Below are 19,957 nucleotides of genomic sequence, written 5' to 3' on the forward strand. Positions count from 1 at the left end.
TGCCGTCGAAAGAGCGAGTGGTACATAGAAAGTCGCACCCTGAGCTCCCCTATTCTACTTTAGACAAGTCCCCTATCCATTCTTCTCACGACTGGAGATCGGCTATAGAGGCTTCTACCTCCTCCACCCTTCTAAAGATGTTTCCTACCTCTTCTCTGTTCCACCTACGTAATCAACATTTGGTATCTCCAACTTGCAGGTTACCCTGTACATTGCATCCCTTGCACTCGCAGCCACGCATCCTGCACAATATCCCATGACCAAGAATAGGAAAGCCATATCTTCTCAAAGCAAAACAGACTACAGTAAGGAGTAAAGACCAGGGTACTTAGACTTGGGCATCGGGCCGTGCCGGGCCGGCCCGGCCCAGGCCCACCGGGCCCGAGGTCTAAACGGGCCGTGCCGGGCACGGCCCGTTCAGCACAGAACGGAAGCCCGGCCCGGCCCCAGGCCCGTCTATTGGCGGGCCGGGCCGGGCATGGCACGAGACGGGCCGTGCCAGGCACGGCCCGTCTCGGGCGCAAACGGCCCAGCGCCAAAGTTAAAATTCTCTCCCCTCCTCACTCCACTGCCGGAGAAACGAGAGGGAAATCACCAGCTTCCGGCGATGGCACACCGAACGGACGGACTACCGGTGGACCCTCGGAGCGGCTTTTGCCCCTCCAACTCCATCTTCTACAGCAAGCGCAAGCCCGTCCCCCTCCCCTCCGACCCCCACCTCGACGTCACCACCTTCCTCTCCTCCCTCCGCCACTCCGGCACCACCGCCTTCATCGACGCCGCCTCCGGCCGCCGCGTCTCCTACCCCGCCCTCTGGCGCTCCGTCGCCGCCCTCGCCTCCCGCCTCTCCGTCCGCAAGGGCCACGTCGTCCTCCTCCTCTCCCCCAACTCCATCCACTTCCCCGTCGTCTCCCTCGCCGTCATGTCCCTCGGCGCCGTCCTCACCACCACCAACCCCCTAAACACCCCGCAAGAAATCGCCAAGCAAATCTCCGACTGCGACCCGATCCTGGCTTTCGCCACCCGCCCCCTCGTCGGAAAACTCCCCCGCGACCGCGATTTCCCCATCGTCCTCCTCGAGGACCGCCGGATCGCCGGCGACGATGGCCGCATCCGCTACACGATCGAGGAACTGAAGGCGATCGAGCCCGATCTCCGACGCCGGCGGGAGCTGGTGAGCCAGGACGACACGGCGACGCTCCTGTACTCCTCCGGGACCACCGGGACCAGCAAAGGCGTGGTAGGCTGGTAGCGACCCACCGGGACCAGGCCCTTATGGGCCGTGCTGGCCCAGGCCCGAAGCGGGCCAAGAGCGGGCCGTGCCGGCCCAGGCCCGAAGCGGGCCGTGCCGGGCTCGGCCCGCGGGCCAGAAACCCGTGACCCAGCACGGCCCCCTTAAATGGGCCGTGCCAGGCACGGCCCGGTACTGTAGCTAGCGGGCCGTGCCAGGCACGGCCCGGGCCGTGGGCGGCCCGGCCCAGTGCCCAACTCTAAGGGTACTCAACAGGATAGAATAGTGATCGGACGCAATCCGAGGCAGGTGGTTCAGTCGATAGTCCCAACATCTCTGAATCTAACTATGTATGGCAAAAGCTTCATCGATTCATTTCCATACTCTCGCTTGACCCTACCTATTGTTGCTCAATCTGCTCATACCCACGCCTTGCATTCAAACACCCCTAAAGTAGATAATGTACTTCAATAATTTACATACATCACTAAATCTATGAAGATAAAATTAACACCTAAAACATTACCAAATTGGTTTGGTCTACGGCTAGATTTTCAACTGATGGTCATGACACCAAATCCATTTATATGATGCCTTATATTTCAAATAGAATTCAGTAACAGCCATGGTTAAACGAACTTGCTGGTAAAAGTATGTGTAAGAAGGATGGATGAATAATCATTTAAATAAATTGGAATATCGTACAAATTTTACTAGTTTACTTATATCCAAAAAGATGCACCAAATACTTCACATGTTTCCCGTTTTATCCAGTCACATACATGGAGTGTATTTGTTAACAAATAATGTGTATAGATCAACTTCTTTAGCAAACCCCTTCCATATTCAACCTAGAAGAAAAGAATGTATTGAAAAAAATATCAATGCTTCTTTATTCTGTGAAGGGGAATAATTGTTTTCACTACAACATCAAACTGTGCCGAATTGGCTGGTTCAAAGCATACGGTACTGGATCGATCGAAGTTCAGCATGGTTCACGCCATTAAAATGAGATAGATCCAGTTTGCTCCCTAGCCACCCACCCACCCTCCCATCTCCCCCTTGGCGGGGCATACATTTCGATAAATTTTTTTCTCTCTCTCTCTTTCTAGTGTTAAGGCTTCCCTTAGTCCTCATTTCTCTCTCTCCCCCCTCTTTCTCCCTCTCCGGCTCTCTCTATGTTGCTATACCCCAAAATGACACGATAGAACTCATATCGTGCTGAACCGATTGCCAGCTGATATGCCCTTCAGTACCAATTCATCGAACCTTAATACAATCCCTTAATATCAAGTTTAGATATGATAACAATAGAAGACCAAAAAAAGAATAGAGAGTAAAGGGATACCAAGGGAGAAAAAAAGAACCTCCACAAAAGACCTACTTTATTTAATACAATGCATAAACATACCTAATTCATCACTCCCCATGAACCTATATTTATGACACTAGAACAACCCTAGAATAACGTTTGTCTATCATATAACATACATTAAAACTATTCACTTTCCTAACAAAAGATAACTACAGACTTTCCAAAAACAGAATAGTCCACATTTTCATGGAACCATAGATGGGAAAGCACTAAAATTCCGTCAAATCATGATTATTATAACCTCAATGCTTTCCTGATCCAACCTAAAGTAAGACCTTTAGACCATAATGATACTTATATTAGGACGCAAAAGACCCATTAGGAAAGCAACCTATAACTAATCTGAAATATAATAAAATAGAAAGTAAAAACTTAAAAAAATGAAAATGAATCCAGTCATTTCAATACTGAAATTTCTGATGGCATCAGGATATCACAGAGACCAAGCGAGCTGCCCTGGAATTATATGGGATCACTGCTTACATTCCGAAAAGTGCAGTAACAATGTACAAATCTAATTCAACAAAATTTTAAGATAGATATCAAAATCATCAAATAAAATCATTACTTTAAGATGATTTTGCATTGAAGCAGATGCCTCAGGGTCAGTCCCAACTTTCTTTGTTTCTCCTAAAAGCCTTTTTCTGTGAGATAGCTTTCTTCTTCTGCATCCTCTTCTGTTCTCCAATAGCAGCCCTTCAAGATATAATAAAAGTCAATATTGTGTCTCCTCAATTAACCAATCTAACATGAAATAATTTTCCCTCATTCTATATAACATTCCTTTCCAAATCATAAAATATCAAAAGCAAAAAGTTTCAGGAAAAGTATGGCATTAATGCTCATTCAATTCTGTCATGAACCCAAAGAACTTTTCTTAAGCAGAAAAGAACATGGCAGGTATGTGGACATGAGCAGATGCCAGCAATCAAACAAAAAAGAAAAAGGAAGAAAAAAGGACATCTGTTCACTGATAAACAGAAGAGATATATGGCTTACAATTTTTCTATCTTTTTCTTTTGCTCTTCTGAAGGAGGTGGTGGAACATATGAAGCAGCATCTATAATAACCTGTTTAAGAAAATCAATGCAAAGTAATATATAGATAGCCATGGATATATAGATGGTTTGAACAAGAATTATGCAGAAACAAAAATTCAGTACCCGCAGTTTCTCCAGCGCATCCTCAATGTTACCCCTGACGGACAACAGAATATGGTTAGCTGCGCTGAAAAATGATAATAAATGTGGAGAAAATGAAGAGTCCGTTCATGAAAGCTTACTTTTGTGTTCTTGTCTTTGTCGAGGAAATTACAATCTCCCCATCCTTGTTGATACGATTTTTTTCCTGTAATTAGATGTGGAATCTATACCTAGTTTTAATATGTAAACATTCGACAAAATGCGGCTAATGGTGTTTATTAAATTAATAAGAAAATAACATGGCAATTCATCTAGACCAATTAAATATGAAGACATGCAATAAAAAGTGCTCAACAACAACCATTTGAAGTATTCTCTCCCTGACTCTTTCGCTAAGCCAATGTGCTTGTTTAACATTGAAGCGCATGTCTACCTTAGTGTTCACTGCAATAATAAGCATATTTCAGTGAGTAAGATGCATAAACATAATTCAGTGAATAAAACAGCATGGATGCTACAAATTGTTGAGACATTCTGAGAGAAAAAATGATTGAAAAAGGAGAAACTAAAAATAAAATGCTATCGTATTGATTGAAACTTCCTGTCTTTCTTCACCCCTAAAAGATGTATATTTCTCTTGCCAAGTAAAGAGAAAACAACTTTGAATCATGCCATTGTCAGTTAACTGCAGATTTTTTTGAGCTGTTCAAAAAAAAGGAGGGGGCAAGAACTTCCAAATAGCTTGCTCGAGAAAGCAAAACCCAAGATGATCGAGCATAATAAAGTATGGAAGTGAAGTTTTTTTGCAGCACAAACTACCCATTGAGGGAAGTCACTGTTGGTACTATAACACAGCAGAGCTAAGAATTTAAGTTAAAATTAGAGCAAAATGAGAAAGATTTAAAAGTAAACAAACCTTTATTTACATTTTGACCACCGGGCCCCCCACTTCTTGCAAAACTAACAGTGACGTGGTCTGCAAAATCAAATGACTTAGAATCAATCAATGGTGCTATTTAGGTTGTACAACTCAAAAGAACTATTACAAAAATTTCAAAGAGGATTTTCATATATAATGATACTTCATTTTCTTAAGCATTTCAATGTCCCTAAACCTCATCTATGTTATATTTATAACTGGAACATATGTCCTCAAAGAGTATATCACATGTAGTGGACCAAAAGTACATGAAGCACATCAAATATAATTAAGGAATTCAAAATTTATAAGGTCATACTTCAGTTCTCAAAGAAATGCAATAAGCTAAAAAGCACGTAAGTGTACAAGATGATATTTGTCTTTAGGAAAGCTGTGGTGGCCCTAGGATAAAACCATGAAGCGAAAGCTGACATGCAGAACTGCATTAAGGTAAGGAACCAGTTATTACAATATTGGCATAAAAGGATTAAGGACAAACTGGAAAAGAGAGAAGCCTGAATATGAGGGGGGACATTGTAAGAAAAAAAATCATAATTCATATTGTTACAGGGGTATTACACCTAGATAAAAACAAATGGAGTTGAAGGTAATAAAGGATGACCACAGATTGTTAGGCAAGACCTGGTGGCAGCAGTTGCATCATGTCTGCTGAAACTAGGCAATGCTACAAAGGTCATTCATGAACCAAGCAGCAAGAATAGAGGAATATTGACAGTTGATATAGAAAAGAATAGATCCAACCTACAACCACTAAAATAGCTGCATCCTAATTTGCTTCCTTTATGTTTAATACATGAAGCTAATGTGCAAGCTCAAATTTGCTTGCCATAAAGTAAACCACATAAGGCTAATGCATGGATAAATTTTTTTCATGTGTGATATGGCCCTTTTCCGCTGGTTTGATTGAGGGGCCATTTGTTTGCTTGTAGTTCAGATACAAGCTACAATTGAAAATGCTCCAATTAGAATTATAGTTGCAAAAACTGTTTTTGTCTGGTTATCTGTAATCAAGAATTATAAACGAAATTACAACTGTTTGGTTGTTTGGTGTTGAAAGAGATGGTGACCATACAAATCATTTGGTAAGGTTACCCCTCAAAAATAGTGAACTATCTACTTTTCTATTAGAGTATAATAATTTCCATTCTATTTTTGTAGTTAAAATAGAAAAAGTAATATTATTATGAAATTATTACTGGATTAATACAACAATAATTAGAATAGCAATCATATCCCTATATAATAATTAGATACTATATAATTTAGATAAATAAATATATATTTATAATATATATTAATATAATAACCTTATAATTATTACAAAATCGTTTGTAATATAATTATGAATATTATTTTAAATATTATATAAATTATAATAAAAATTATTATGATCACAACAATAATAGTTGTATTATTAAATCATTATAACATTACAACAGTAATTATTACATTTATAAAATATTATAAAATTTATTTTTATATTATAATAACTATTTATATTATTATAATAATAAATTTATATTAATAATATATTATTAAAATAATTGATTTGCATTTAATATTTTAAAATTATATAATCTTAAATTTCAATGGTTGGTGAGTGGTGAAGGGATTCTTCAAAGGACTACTTTCAATTGCAACTTAAGCTTATTAGGAATTGTGGCAAATTTGTATGCAGTTCTAATTGCATGATTTCAACCATGTTTTCCAATTTAAATGCAGCCCGTTGTTGCAATTACTGACATCCAAATGGTCATTTTAGACACTTGCAATCCAATTGCAGCATTTGCAGTTGCAACCTGCCAAGTTCAGGCAAACAAATAGCCTCTAAGGTTTACAAATTTTAAAATTATAATTTTGGAAGATTTGGTGGATAGGATGCTTATGACAAGGGCATTTTTTTTTGTGATTATAGAAGGGAACCCTAAGAATGCTAGATAGAACTATCAGAGAGGAGGGTTTGATGTTTTAGCAGAGAAAAATAGGAGATTATTTATCATACATGTAGGATTAATTCAACTGTTGCAAATTAGATGCAAAAAGAAAATTGCATGTGTGCAGAAGTATTGAGTAATTACAGCAAAACAAGAAGGGAGTAACTTCGTGTATTGAACATACAAATTAATGACTTAGGAATAGTTTTGGTTGCTAGAAAGGAAATAGGACTACAAACCAGTCCAATTAGATCTGTATACATCCTGACCTACTCCTGATCCAAACTTGACTCAAGTCTGAGATTGAGACCTAAACTTGGCCATCATCTGATGCATCGGTGTCAAATCTGGTTTCCCTTCTGGGTCAGGCTAGACTTGGGTGGAGGATTTTGGGGCTGGATCTAGATTTTTAAACTAATTCTTTTGTCAAGTTGAATCAGGTCTTTTTAGGTCCAACCCAGCCAGGTCTAATGTCCTAAGATCCATACATAACACAACCCAATTGGAGGTTGGTTCCTGATCTGGAACCATGTACAAACTAGGTACAGGTCGATCCAAGTCTTCCTGATCAACTATTCTCCCTTTATTGTCCATTCTTCTCCTTCATCCCTAAGTCTATATTTATTGCATTTCACATGCATTGTTTCTCCTCTATTTATCCTCTTCGCTGCCTTTCTTGCTGGATTTTTGTTTAACAAAAACAAATCTAATCAAATCTGAAATTATTTGGCAAAAGTCAACTTTTTCAGCTCAATTCTATACCAGGCTGCATCAAAGTTGGAACCCTGAACAACATCGATCTGCCAAAAAGTCATTGTTGGTCTAATTAGTAATTAACCAGATGGCTAAATCAAAGTTGCTGTTAGAGACTCTTTTGCTGTAACTAACGAAAGAGAATGTATCATTATCAGATGTGCTTTTTCATTTTTATCCAGATAGTATTCTTTTCTTAATCAAAATGTTGGTTTAACTCCTATAATCTACTCCACCAAATATGAAGGTCTTACTTCATTTTTGATCCAGCAAAATGAACCTTTCTTCCCTTGCTCAGTTAATACCAAGAGAAGAATTGATCACCGCTAGCAATCCAATCAAGAAAAGTTTCAGCATTCATAGGCCCCATTGTTGCTAAAATCTTACAATTTATGATCTGGATCTTATGATTTAGATTAAAATGGCCTTAAAAGATATGGATCTGATTCTTGAAATCAGGACCAGCTAGGAGCATACATCCAGATCCATATTATGTTTTACACAATCGTTTGGACCATAAGAACTATCTTGGTCATCCTATTTACATACTAAGTCAAATGGAAGTCCATTTTTTTTTAAATTTATGAAACCATATGGCTTTTACGACCATATATGTAAATCTTATCCTTGAATTTTTCTAAAACAATCTGTCTAAAAGGATTATTGAAGATAGGCTGTACATAAACAGCTTGAATAACAAGATATCAGTTTCATCAAACATGCTCTATATTGGCCTATGATAGTGGAAACTGGATCTCTTATTTTTCAGCTTTTACCTTATAGTTAACTCATATTTAAATTTTCACATTTCCTTGTTATTTTGAAAATTTTCTATAGCAACCTTACCATCTTGATCCAGTCCATGACCAAATCTGATCTGACCCGCTCAATGATTTACAACACATTACCAACCTTGACAACATTGCTCCTACTGCCATAAACATCCAGCACCTAAAGTTTCACCTTCTCTTCAGCTGCTAAAGAGGGATCATACATATGATGATGATCATGCACATGATTAGAAACTAGAGAACCATTGGCATGTCTGGAACATCTTCCTGTTCTCTCCCACCATATGAAGCCACTGCTCTCACAAACTGAAGCCAACAGTTTGCTGTCCTTGAGAGTCTAATATTACCCTGCGCTTCCCAAGGTACTTTTGATCAGCAATGATGCTGCAATGGAGTGCGATGAATCTGGGTAGATTCCAGTCCTTTTCTTATCAAAAGCAGTAGTAGAAGAGAGAAGTTATTGTTTATCAATGATTTTAGGATATCGATTTGGAAGACTAGAACCTGCACCATACACATGAACATGCTTTTGCTCTCTTCTAGTGATCATTTGACACGTTCCATATACTGCTTGTCATTAGTCAATCTCTTCTAAGTGGCCCCAAAATGACCTTCCATGGCTTCTAGACGAGATTGCTCTTAAACCAATTTTGATGTAGTTTAGCATAGAACTGAGCCACAAAAGATATTTTTTATCAAATAGATAATTTCAGTTCTGACCAACTCTTCTCTATATTGTTACAAGAAACTAACAGGAAAGGAAGTAAAGAGGACTAATGAGGAGAAGAAGATGCAGGTGAGATGCAAGAAATAGAGATTGAAGAGGAAGGAGAATGGGCAATAAATAAATACCAGGCCTAAAATATTTTCAATCATAAATAACTATCACAATACAGATTAGTTAGGATTCAAGAAATAGAAAACCCTAACCTCAAAACCCTAACAAAGTGTAAAAGAAATCCCTGAACTATTCTTTGTAAGTTAGAGAGAGGACAGGATGGGAGCGTACCGATGTTCAGGAAGTTCAGGCATCCTATAAGATACTTAATGTTGAGGCACTTTGAGATTGGTTATCCACATCATCGACCCATCTAAGCCCTCTAAACAAGAGATTAGATGTTTTAATCTCACCTGTACATCTAATAAACTCACTAGACAACAAAATAATAAACTACAAATGGTAAAAGAGCCTTAGAAACTGAAAACAAAATAAGTTCCATCAACTTGAAGTCTCAAAAAGCTGATTGATTGCATCAGAAGGCAGATGTCAAAGGCTGCTCACCAGGTTATAAAGGCTGCTTATGCTCTTGAATGATTTCTTTCTCAACAATATTTTCTTTAGCTTCATTTGATGTCACAGCACAAACAGAACCTTATTTGACACAAAATGTAAGAAACAGTTTAGAAAATCAGGTAACTTCACTCAACAGATTAAAGAGCTAGGCAAGTTTTATTGTAAAATAACTATCTATATGCTGAATAAATTATCTAGGTCCAATAAAATATCAAAATTGGAGCCCAATTGGACGTATTTTGGTAATTATAAGATTTTTAGAGGGCCATTAATCAAAGGCAATTTTTGTTTCTTTTCCTGGTGGGAGGGGTTAAGGCAAAAACACCTTTGACATTAATCAATGCAATTTTGGTTTGACTTGCTCATTAATCTATAGACTTGTATGGCACCGGTATGAGGTCTGGTACCGAGACGGCAAAACTTGCTTGTTGATAATATTGCCAAAATAAAGGTATTTAGATGGGTTTAGGTCAACTTACGATTAGGATTACAAAGTTGTTGAAGGAATTCCAGGGAAAGTACAATTCCATATGTAACCTTGTCTTGAAATAGAAAAACTTTTTAATGAAAAAGTTAAATTTATCATTTATAGAAACATGGAGTTCCCCCGAATGAACATATTTCTCCATATTTGCAAGTTCATGTGTAACATTTAAGCCATATTAATTTGACTTGAAATAACAGAGACTGATATTGGCTTAGGTAAGAAACAGGTCATGTCAAAGTTAACCCAATAAAACATGAGATCTTAAATGGGTTCATCCAGAGACTAAAATACATTAAGTTGTCTTCAACTGTATCAGCATGCACAACCATGTACTATAGCATAAATGGCCTGATATGGTCAAAATAAGGGTTGTTATAATGTAATAGAGCCATTTAGTATGCCCCACAACCTATCCTTTGGGCAAACTTATATATATTGTATACTTTATCATATGGTAGCAATATATATCAGCAATTTATGCAATGGCTCATTATCGGCTGCCTTTTATTTGGCCTTGGTACAAATGGCTGGTCATTTTACACTTTCGATACATACATCCTGCCATCTTTCATGATTAGAATGGATTTATTATCTAGAGAAACAACATTTAGTGTGCTAGCAAAGAAATTTCTAGTCAATCACTGTAGATACATAAATTAATCATGCATAGCACTAAGTAATTAATGTGTCACGAAAAATGTATCAAGGATTCACATACCACTTGCACAGGTGCCTTGCCATGACAGCACACTGCCATGTCAAAACACCCAGGCAGTGCCCTGGGTCAATACATTGAGGTAGTGATCCAACGCTGCTGCCAATCCTGGCCCAGCATATTTGTGCTGGCAGGCACTTAAGACTCTAATATATTTCTCATCTAACTTTTCATCACCACTTTCTTGGATTTAACCTTATGACTTAACTCTGAAAAACCATCATGTGTGAAATTAATTGTGTTTAAATGTCTCATCCACATCTTTCTTGTTGTGGTAATTGGTTCTTTTCATGATATTGTTTTGAACCAAAGAGTTCGATTAGAAAATCTACCAATAATATAGATGAAACATGACCACAAGGTTCTACAGTAGCCCAAAGTTGGATCTGTAAATGACATGCAGATCTTAGATACTAAGGGTGGGAATAGAATATTCCTCATTCCAATGGGATTATTTTCTTTTTCTTTTTCTTTCCTCTTCTAAACAGTTTTTTCTATCACTCTTTCTTTCTTTCTATTGGTATACTGCCTCTATTTATTAAAAGAACCAACCACAATCAATCATGATGAAGCTACAGACCCTAATGATGTAAATCATCCAAAAGCTGCTTCCATGCAGATCTTCCCAACAGCAAACCCATCTGCCACTATGCATACTTATGGTCTGCTCATTTGTTGATTATCTCCTCAACTAGCTCTATGATAATAATAAATTAGGACCATTCTTCTTCAAGGAAGCATAATATTAAAAACATATTTTCTACTTTTGAATATGTGACCTTAGGGATACATGCCAGAGTCGGACTTCAGATTTTTCTTTCTCCTATGACCAATTTCAATGTAGACCTAATGGTGAGTAGGTTAAAAAAAGAACATACTTCCCCACCAAAAGGCAAGTAGACTAAGACGTGGCATCGAGACAACAGCATCACAATGAGTGCCAGAAAATACCTAACCTAGTGGATAAAATGCTTATATCAGAGGAATTTAGCCATGATTAGTACCGGGCAATAATCTTAAAGATCTGATTTTCCAAAACTGATGTTCAGTTACTGAAACCTTCTATAGATGATCAACAGAGAAACTATAGGAACACTAGTTACTCGTGTTGCTTACCATGGATGAGGACTTCTGTTTTAATATAAAATTGCCCTAGGAGAATGAATCACTATGGAACTTGGGCAGGTAAAAAGAATTAACAACCAACATTGCATTAGAAAGATCCTGAAAATGATAATGGATGATCAAGAATAGAAATGATAAGATAAAAATGAATAAAGAAAGAATAAGTCACTTAAATATAAAGTGAAAGACAAATGCAAAAACAAATAAAAGGACAAGCAAAAATTGAAGGCATGGTGTATTAGCTTGGACAAAGTTGGATTTTTCACATTAATTACATCCATGTTCAAATAATAATGACACCTTTGAAAGAATGGAACTACGGAGGGGAAAAAGGAAAAAGACAAAATAACCAGCTACAAATATATAAACTTGTTATATAACTTTGTAGCATCAAAATCAATTAGTCTTATCCCACCAGTAGCCAACATGTATTAAGACTGAACATCGTAAGGATTTACCACATGTAGGAATTCACAGCCAAGGGGTTGTGTCAAGTTGATTAGGGTAGGTGTTTGGACTTCTAAACACCAATATTAACCCAGTTAGAGTAGGTACGATACATCATATTTTTTGAATATTTAATTATTATTTCATCTAAAAAAGTAATGACAGTTTACTTAATAGTAGAGGGCTTGAATGATGACAAAAAAGGTCATATCTCGTAAATGCTCAACTAGTAAATAGGAAAAGAGGAAGAGATATATGGAAGAAATGTTAAGTAGGGAGAACAACTTCTATAGGAAAAAGAACAATGTGCAAACATTTGAAGGAGAAACTTTGTCCCTTACCACCTTCCTAGTAGAAACAGATCATGGCTCCAAATGTAAAATTGCCTTGACATAAATGATTTTTTTTTTGTTCTGCTTTGGGAGTTTTTTAGATAGATTTTTGGGAGTTTTGGGAGAGACAATCCCATAATATAGTGAACTCTTAATGGTTTCTGAGAAAATGAAAGAAAGGGAAAATATTATGATGAAAGAAATTAATATTTAGAATTTTTCTTGTTCTGTTGAACTAAAAAACTGCAGAAGTTATAGGGAAATGATGAAGATGAGTTAGTGCAATCCACTAACAAACACAGGAAAATTTTATGCCTTCTTTGGAAATTCAGCCCTTAGTTTTCTGTTTATTCATTTTCTACGGATATTGTTTCAGTGGCAAACACTAGAGAAGTGAATCCAACTTTATTCTCTTACATTCTAAACAGAAACTTGTCAGATACTGCTCATGAAATTACTCTGACAGACTCTCCCCACCCCTTCCCACAGTTCCAAAAGATAGGAAAGAGTAGCAAAGAACCCAGAGAATAGAACAAAAGAAATGGTTAAAGAACAATGCAAGAAATCTGAGAGATCGCTTCTTCTTTCTTTATGCATCAATCAACCTTCCCAACAGCCATGCCGCCAGCCAAATGTAGAAGACTCATGTTCTCAATTCCCCACCCAAACCCCAAAATTTTGTAGGCAAACTATTAGAAGTATGCCCTAGAAGCCAACGTGGCTGACGCATATTTGTAATCTGGAGCATAAATTTGTAATTTGACACTTATTAATAAATAATATTGGGCAATTTATTTTTCATTCATGTTTGTATGTGTCCATGAATCGTCCAAGAAATTAATAGATGATGACACATAATTTCAAGGAGTTGAGAATTTGAGGCATGTGTCATTAGGGATTAATTTCTAAATGCTCTTGATCGATGGATCCATCACGAGGGACGGTGATCGATCCACTGAGATTAGTGCACAGATCACTTAGTCAGATGGACGAGTCTTGAGTCCACGGTGTAGAGACACTGGAGTGATTATGCAAGTACTTGTTAGAGAACAAGGTACTAAGCGTGACCAAAGATAGTAGTCACATGGATGTCTATCCACTCGTCGGTGACTACTTATGCTACAGTTGTATGACTGGTCCTTTGACTTGCGATGCCTCAGCTATTCACTGTGAGGTTGCTGTAGTTTGACGAGCATGTGAACTTGGGCCCTAGTCATTCGGATCCTTGTAGTGCGAATTGGCTGCAATAGGTTCATTTTGGAATAGGGTTGCATCTAGATGGAATCTATCGACCTTGATAGATTAGCAGTGATTCTATGTGATTTATGAGACTGAGTTCGATAAATTTCTGGTCAGGTATTTTGGAAAAAGAGTTTTCCATATCTCGAACTGGAAGTCGTATAAATTTGACATATGACAGACGATGGGGTTTGACGAGATATCCATAACCTCCGTCACGTCGGAATCCATGATAGAGGGACTGTATCATACGCTAACTGCACCAAGAGGTTCAGATATTTCATTCTGCTAGGTTGCCACCACATACTGCTAGGTGTCACTAGTGGATTGTGAGACTCGAAGGCATTCACTTGGTGATCAGTGAACCCTAAGAGTAGAACTGAAATCGTTTCAGTCCACTGAAAGGAGTTTCAGTGATATTGAGATGGAGATCTCAATATTTCTCACTACCAGTCAGAATAGAACCTACGGAATCACACATATAAAGGATTTAATTAGTCAGACTATCATAATTATGATTTGAATCATAATAGAAATCAATCATCAATATGATTGGTGATTGAATTAACCCACTAAGTGTTAGTGAGTTAATGAAAGAAGAATTAAGTGAAATTGATTGCAATTGGATTGCAATTGGGCTGATTTAATGAGTCAAATCAAATTGGGTTCGACCCAAATTGATTTGGGTTCATAATTGGGTCAATTTGATTAAACCAAGGTTTGTGCGGATTTTAAAGACCACATGTCGTCGTCGGATGAATATGACTTAAGTCATGTTCACACTATGCGGACTTTAAAGTCCACATGGCGTCGTAGGATGCATGCTCCCAAATCAATTAATTCTCCTAATGAGATTAGGAATCCTAATATGATTAGAAAATTAATCAATTGATTAAATAGACACATGTCATGCATCTATGAGCACAAGGATTGGACACTTGGCATTAATCCAAGGGTAGGTTATAGTCCCATACTCCTAATAAGATTAGGAGGAGCCCTAAACCCAATCTATAAAAGGGTAGCAAGGGAGAAGTTATGAATTAATTCTCTCCTCTTCCTCTCCACGCCTCCTCTTCTTTCTTCCTCCTCCACAGCAGCAAGGGGTCTTCATCCTCCTCTTCTTCCACGGTAGCAAGGCAAGAAAGATCCACGTGCAAGGTTCCTCCTTCCTCTTCCTCCATCGCGAGCAAGGTTGAAGAAGAAATGGTTCTTCTTTAAGGAGGTATGTTGCAGAGTTTTATCTTTTAATCTATATGATAGTCATGAGAGGTCTTTGCAAGGAGCTAGCACTCCGGTAAGACCCTATCTCAGATGATTACGTCCTCGTGTGGATACCTGTAGAGGCCGGACAATTGTGTGGCTCAAACAAGAACCTAGATAGATCATCAGGCTGCGGTGTTCTTCACCTGTAGAATTTTTGAAGATGAGATCTTCAAATTAATTTCTTCTGATTTTAGTTTCAGTTTTATGAATTTTAATCAACCTTCCTCAGATCCTAATCTCCCCTCCCTAATGAATTCAAAGATTTTCTGGATTTGGATCCAGAAATTTTTTTGAATTCTATGATCCGAGGCGCGTTCATGCGATGAACGACGTCCCGTTCGAATTCCGCTGCGAACGTCGCATCGAACGGGGCGTAACTCAGCACAAACATCACCCAGCATGGATTCTTTGGAAGGAACATGCAAACATGCATTGCTGCCTCTATTTCAACAACAGCCATTAGTATCTCAGACAAAGCCCGAACAGATAATATTAGATACATGAATGATGCGTTTCACCTTGAAACTCTCAAACTTGGCTTGACGGCAATGTGTATATGTGATTTTATTTATATAGAACTCTGCTACCTTGTCTACTAGTAGTATTAAGTCAAATGTATGAATCACATACTTGGCTTGACTTTCACCCTCCACCCTTTAGCAATAATCACAACCACCCCTCTCCCTCCTCCCTCAACCATGGTCCCCAAAACCATTTCCTGATGAAGCACTAGCTCCAATCATTTGAACTTCAAAGCCATTTGTATTCAATGAAGTAGAAGAATGCCCTAGCAGTCCATATTTTGTTGCCCTTTTAACACTCAAAACAGCTCTTTATCATTACCAAAAAATTGAAGTCAGCACTTCAGGAACTAACATATTATACACTGGAAATTCACTCTGTACCACCAATACTAAGCCAGTTTTACTGGCATAGAAAAACTAGTTAATCATCTTTTCCAACCAACTAGTCAATCATTAATCAAGTTTAGGTCTCAGGCTTGCCTCTTGGCCTTTTGAGGCCCAAAGGTATGGCTATTGCCAAAACGATTGACTGTACAATTGGAAAAGTTACTGACTTGAAATCAAAAGTGGTATAACATACCATTCGTATTTAATTGAGAACATCTGGTTGAACATTTCGTCTACTTTGCAACATTCAATTAAACATTTCGTCAACTTTGTAAGTTTAAAAGTCTTTACTACTCAAAAAAAAAAGAAAAAAAAAACATCACTAAAATGTTGAGTATCATTTGTAGTATGCAATAGTAAGAGAATTGAAACCTTTGCTCGCCTTTAATATGCCAATAAACCCTCTGTTTTGACCTTGAAGCACATCTCTAATTGATGCAAGAAACAAGAGGTAAACTAAATCTTGTCATTTTGGATTTATTAGGATTATTAAATAAGACAAATTTGAAGACCCATTACCATAATTAAAACTTGATTGAAAAGTTTTCCTTGAGGTACAAAATCATCCAAAAATCCTTTCTCTAAAGCGAAACAAGGTTACCTCTAATCCACTCTATCACATGCCTTCTGTTGAGTACACTTTAAGATAATAATAAACACATCTTTTTATGTTGGGCACTAGCATCCATATATTGTAGAAACAATGTTATGACAAATGCCCTCTCATTAACCTCTTGTTTGATACAAAGGATGGATAGGGGAGGAAGGATGGATGATAGAGAAGATGAATGGGTCTTCCATCCACCCTCCTGTGTGTTTGGTGAAATATAGAAGAATGGATGGGAATGATTCCCTCTTCTATTTGGTATAAGAGGAATGAAAGAGAGGATGAATGATTTTACAAAACTACCTTGTGATTAGAAACTAATATTGTTATCAATTTAGAACACTTATTTGTCCTAAAGAGGTAGAGCAATATATAAACTTATAATCTTTATGATTTATAATTATATAAATAATTATATAAATAGTTGATTTTAATTTAATTAAATTAAATAAATAATTTTATAAATCAAGTATATATGAATTAATTTATTTATATATATCAATTATATAAATAACTAATTAATTTATAATTTAATTTAAATAGTTAATTAATTTTATATAAATAGTTAACTAAAAAAATAGTGAATATAAATAGAAAAATAGAATACAATTCTAATAATTTACTTATAATTATGGAAATATGTACTAAAATTAAAATAATTAGTAATAAAATTTAATAGTATAGGGTTAATAATATAAGTAAAATAATATACATATAATGAATTAAAAAAATGAAGAGGAGTTAGAATTTTGTCAAAAAATAATGAAGGATAATTTTGTCAACATAGAAACCCACCTCTCACATGCTCGATCCATCCTTTCTTGTATGCTCTCAATTTGGAAGTATGCAAATTGCTGGGCCAGGATGGATGGGCACTTCTTCCTTCTCATCCATCTTCTCTAAAATTTTTGAACCAAACAGTGGATGGAGATTATCCATCCTTCCAACCCTATCCATTCTTCCTCTCATGACCCCAACCAAATATAGGGTAAAAAGTAGACAATGAAACTACTATTCCATAATTTTATCTAGACTTTTGAGTCCAAAACTCAATTGCCACAAGCATTCTTTTTCCAGGGATAAACAAAATATAAGCAGCTAAATATGAACCCATCCATATACTAGTAGGCTAGGACCATTGGAAGGGTAAAATTATTTCATCTCTCTAATCCTACGTCAGAAGTCATTTCCCTTTCCATGTTAACCATTACCTCATCTCTCTCTCCTTCCCCAAAATTATTTCTATCACATCCATCCAATCCTAGCAATCCTCTCAATTTTGAGTTCATCCTCTTACAGTCTCCACCTAAGGTTTTATACTTCCTCATACCGCTCATGAAGAAAAGAACCTTTCTAAAGAATTAATCCTTAAGCCTTGTTCCATCAACCTTGACCATATGGATGCTGCAGCTTCTCTCACTAGCCAACCTTTGGAAGGGAAGAAAAAAAAGCATCTCTTCCGCCATCTTCCCATCGACAATTCTCTGCCTGTGACATTCTCATTCCAATGGTGGATTCCTTTAGGGTTCATACTCAATATTTCAAAACAATAATTTCTCAACAATATTGTTTGGTCCTAAAGATATACCATAGTAACTTTCAACACATGGAGAAGTTCAATGCTATTTAGATTCCAATAAGTAGGTTATCAGAAACAGACCATCCAGCGGTAGTTAGAACAGTACGGATCCAACTATTCGGAGATAATGAACAGATACACCAACAAAGATGATACAAAAAGGGGCGGAAGCTGTAAGGGAGGGGAAACCAAGATTCACCAACAGAAAACCAACTTATGATAAGAGAGGCGGCTAAAAACATTTTTTTTCTAGTTATATCTTTTTGGGTTTTTAAGATTTAAGAAGATAGCTTACCCAGTGTAATCTTAGGGGTGGGCTCGGAGACGGCGGAGAGAGCCCGCTCTTCTGCACCCTGAAGGATTTGCTGCATCATAGATAGGCGAGCAGACACTTTCTTGCCCCCATCGCCGGATCCCACGGCGGCGCAGCGGACACGGCCGATTCCGATGTGGACGCGGATCGGTATGGCCGGAATCGCCCAGGTAGGCCTCAGGAACGGGGAGATTTGGCAGAACTCCCTTAGAAGAAGATTGCTTCGTAGGCTGGCCATTGTCTCCCTGCCTCTTAGAAACGGGAGAGAGCAGGGGAGATGAGAGTGGATTTGTGTGGAGAGGAAGCAATGGATGCGTGGACGGAGAAGGAAAACGAGAGTTGGGCGGTGAGATGAAGGCCACGTGAAACACTACATGGTCTTGTCCAAAGTGTTACGGCCCAATCTTATTTGGCCGAGGCATGACCATCTCCCAAAGCCCTATTGGATCACAAAGATTCTTAAGGATCCAATAGAACAAAGTTTTTTTTGTTTTTTGTTTTTGCCATCCAACCTCGTGAATCTTCTTGTAGCCTTGTAGGAGATCGGATATGACTCCTAGACATATAGAGGACTCCATCGCTGCCCTTCAAGCATAAGAAACCAGTACAACAAACCGGAAAAAAACAAGGAATCTAGTTAAATTTCATCAACTGAGATGGACCCTTTTTTTCCTTATTATATGAAAGGCTTCACATTTACAATCAGATCTGCAGATATCTACAGTGATTGAAGGAATTGATATATATGATTTTCCACACTTATTCATGCAATATAAATTATCATCTCTCATCTTATGAAAGGAATGCCTTCAGACCTATAATATTAAAAAGCTGATTTTGAGCCTTTTCTTGTTGATTAAAGATAAATCCATGACCTCCTTTCTAATCCCATGAGATCTTTGTCATAGAAACTCCATTCAGTGCATGATATCTTGCAGCACTAACCATACATGATTAACTAAATATTGCTGTAAATCAATATCAATGGATCTAAAATAATTATGCAATTATATTTTTATGATCATTGTCTCATACTAAAGATGGAAAAATATAGAACAGACCGCATCCACTATGATCTTCATCATGCAAAATCAAAAATATTCAAAACAAGCATGAAGCTATACAGATCTAACATAAACATAAACCTAATGTAACACTGTAAGTTAAATATCATCTAGAGTGAAATCTTGCGTCTGATACAACTGAGGACATAAAAAATGGTTCAGCAAGGTATTTCACAGTGGAATTATATCTTCTCACGGGACATTGAGGTTGTGGAAGTATAAAATCTTTGAGAATTACTATCCAAAACCACTTTAGTCCAAGTGCATATCTAGATCTTTGCTGAGCTAGCAACCACCAAGAGGATGTACTGTCTGGTAAACCTTCTTTTCTTTCTCTCTCTTGTTCTTGGAGAAGGCAAAATTTTCACCTTGCCTCTGCACCTCTCTCTCTTTGTTCGTAGCATGTGAGCTATGA

The 19,957-nt window shown here is 37.6% G+C and overlaps 1 protein-coding gene and 1 pseudogene across 1 annotated transcript; one reads left to right on the forward strand and one right to left on the reverse strand.

Moving 5' to 3' along the window:
- Nucleotides 1-607: 607 nt before the first annotated feature.
- On the forward strand, nucleotides 608-1,252 carry LOC149753287 (4-coumarate--CoA ligase-like 4 pseudogene; annotated as a pseudogene).
- A 1,806-nt stretch (nucleotides 1,253-3,058) lies between these two features.
- On the reverse strand, nucleotides 3,059-18,837 carry LOC120107072 (uncharacterized). Its single transcript, XM_039120227.3, has 7 exons — nucleotides 18,461-18,837; nucleotides 4,665-4,724; nucleotides 4,110-4,192; nucleotides 3,889-3,953; nucleotides 3,770-3,803; nucleotides 3,606-3,676; nucleotides 3,059-3,302 (listed from the first exon to the last, which is right to left on the reverse strand). Exons 1-7 carry the CDS (start codon nucleotides 18,714-18,716, stop codon nucleotides 3,212-3,214), a joined length of 660 nt encoding a protein of 219 aa, XP_038976155.2. The 5' UTR covers nucleotides 18,717-18,837; the 3' UTR covers nucleotides 3,059-3,211.
- Between the last annotated feature and the right edge of the window lie 1,120 nt (nucleotides 18,838-19,957).

Source organism: Phoenix dactylifera, chromosome 6 (assembly GCF_051530095.1).
Source record: "Phoenix dactylifera cultivar Ajwa chromosome 6, Ajwa_hap1_PhDact_Kaust_v1.1, whole genome shotgun sequence".
Lineage (NCBI taxonomy): Eukaryota > Viridiplantae > Streptophyta > Magnoliopsida > Arecales > Arecaceae > Phoenix > Phoenix dactylifera.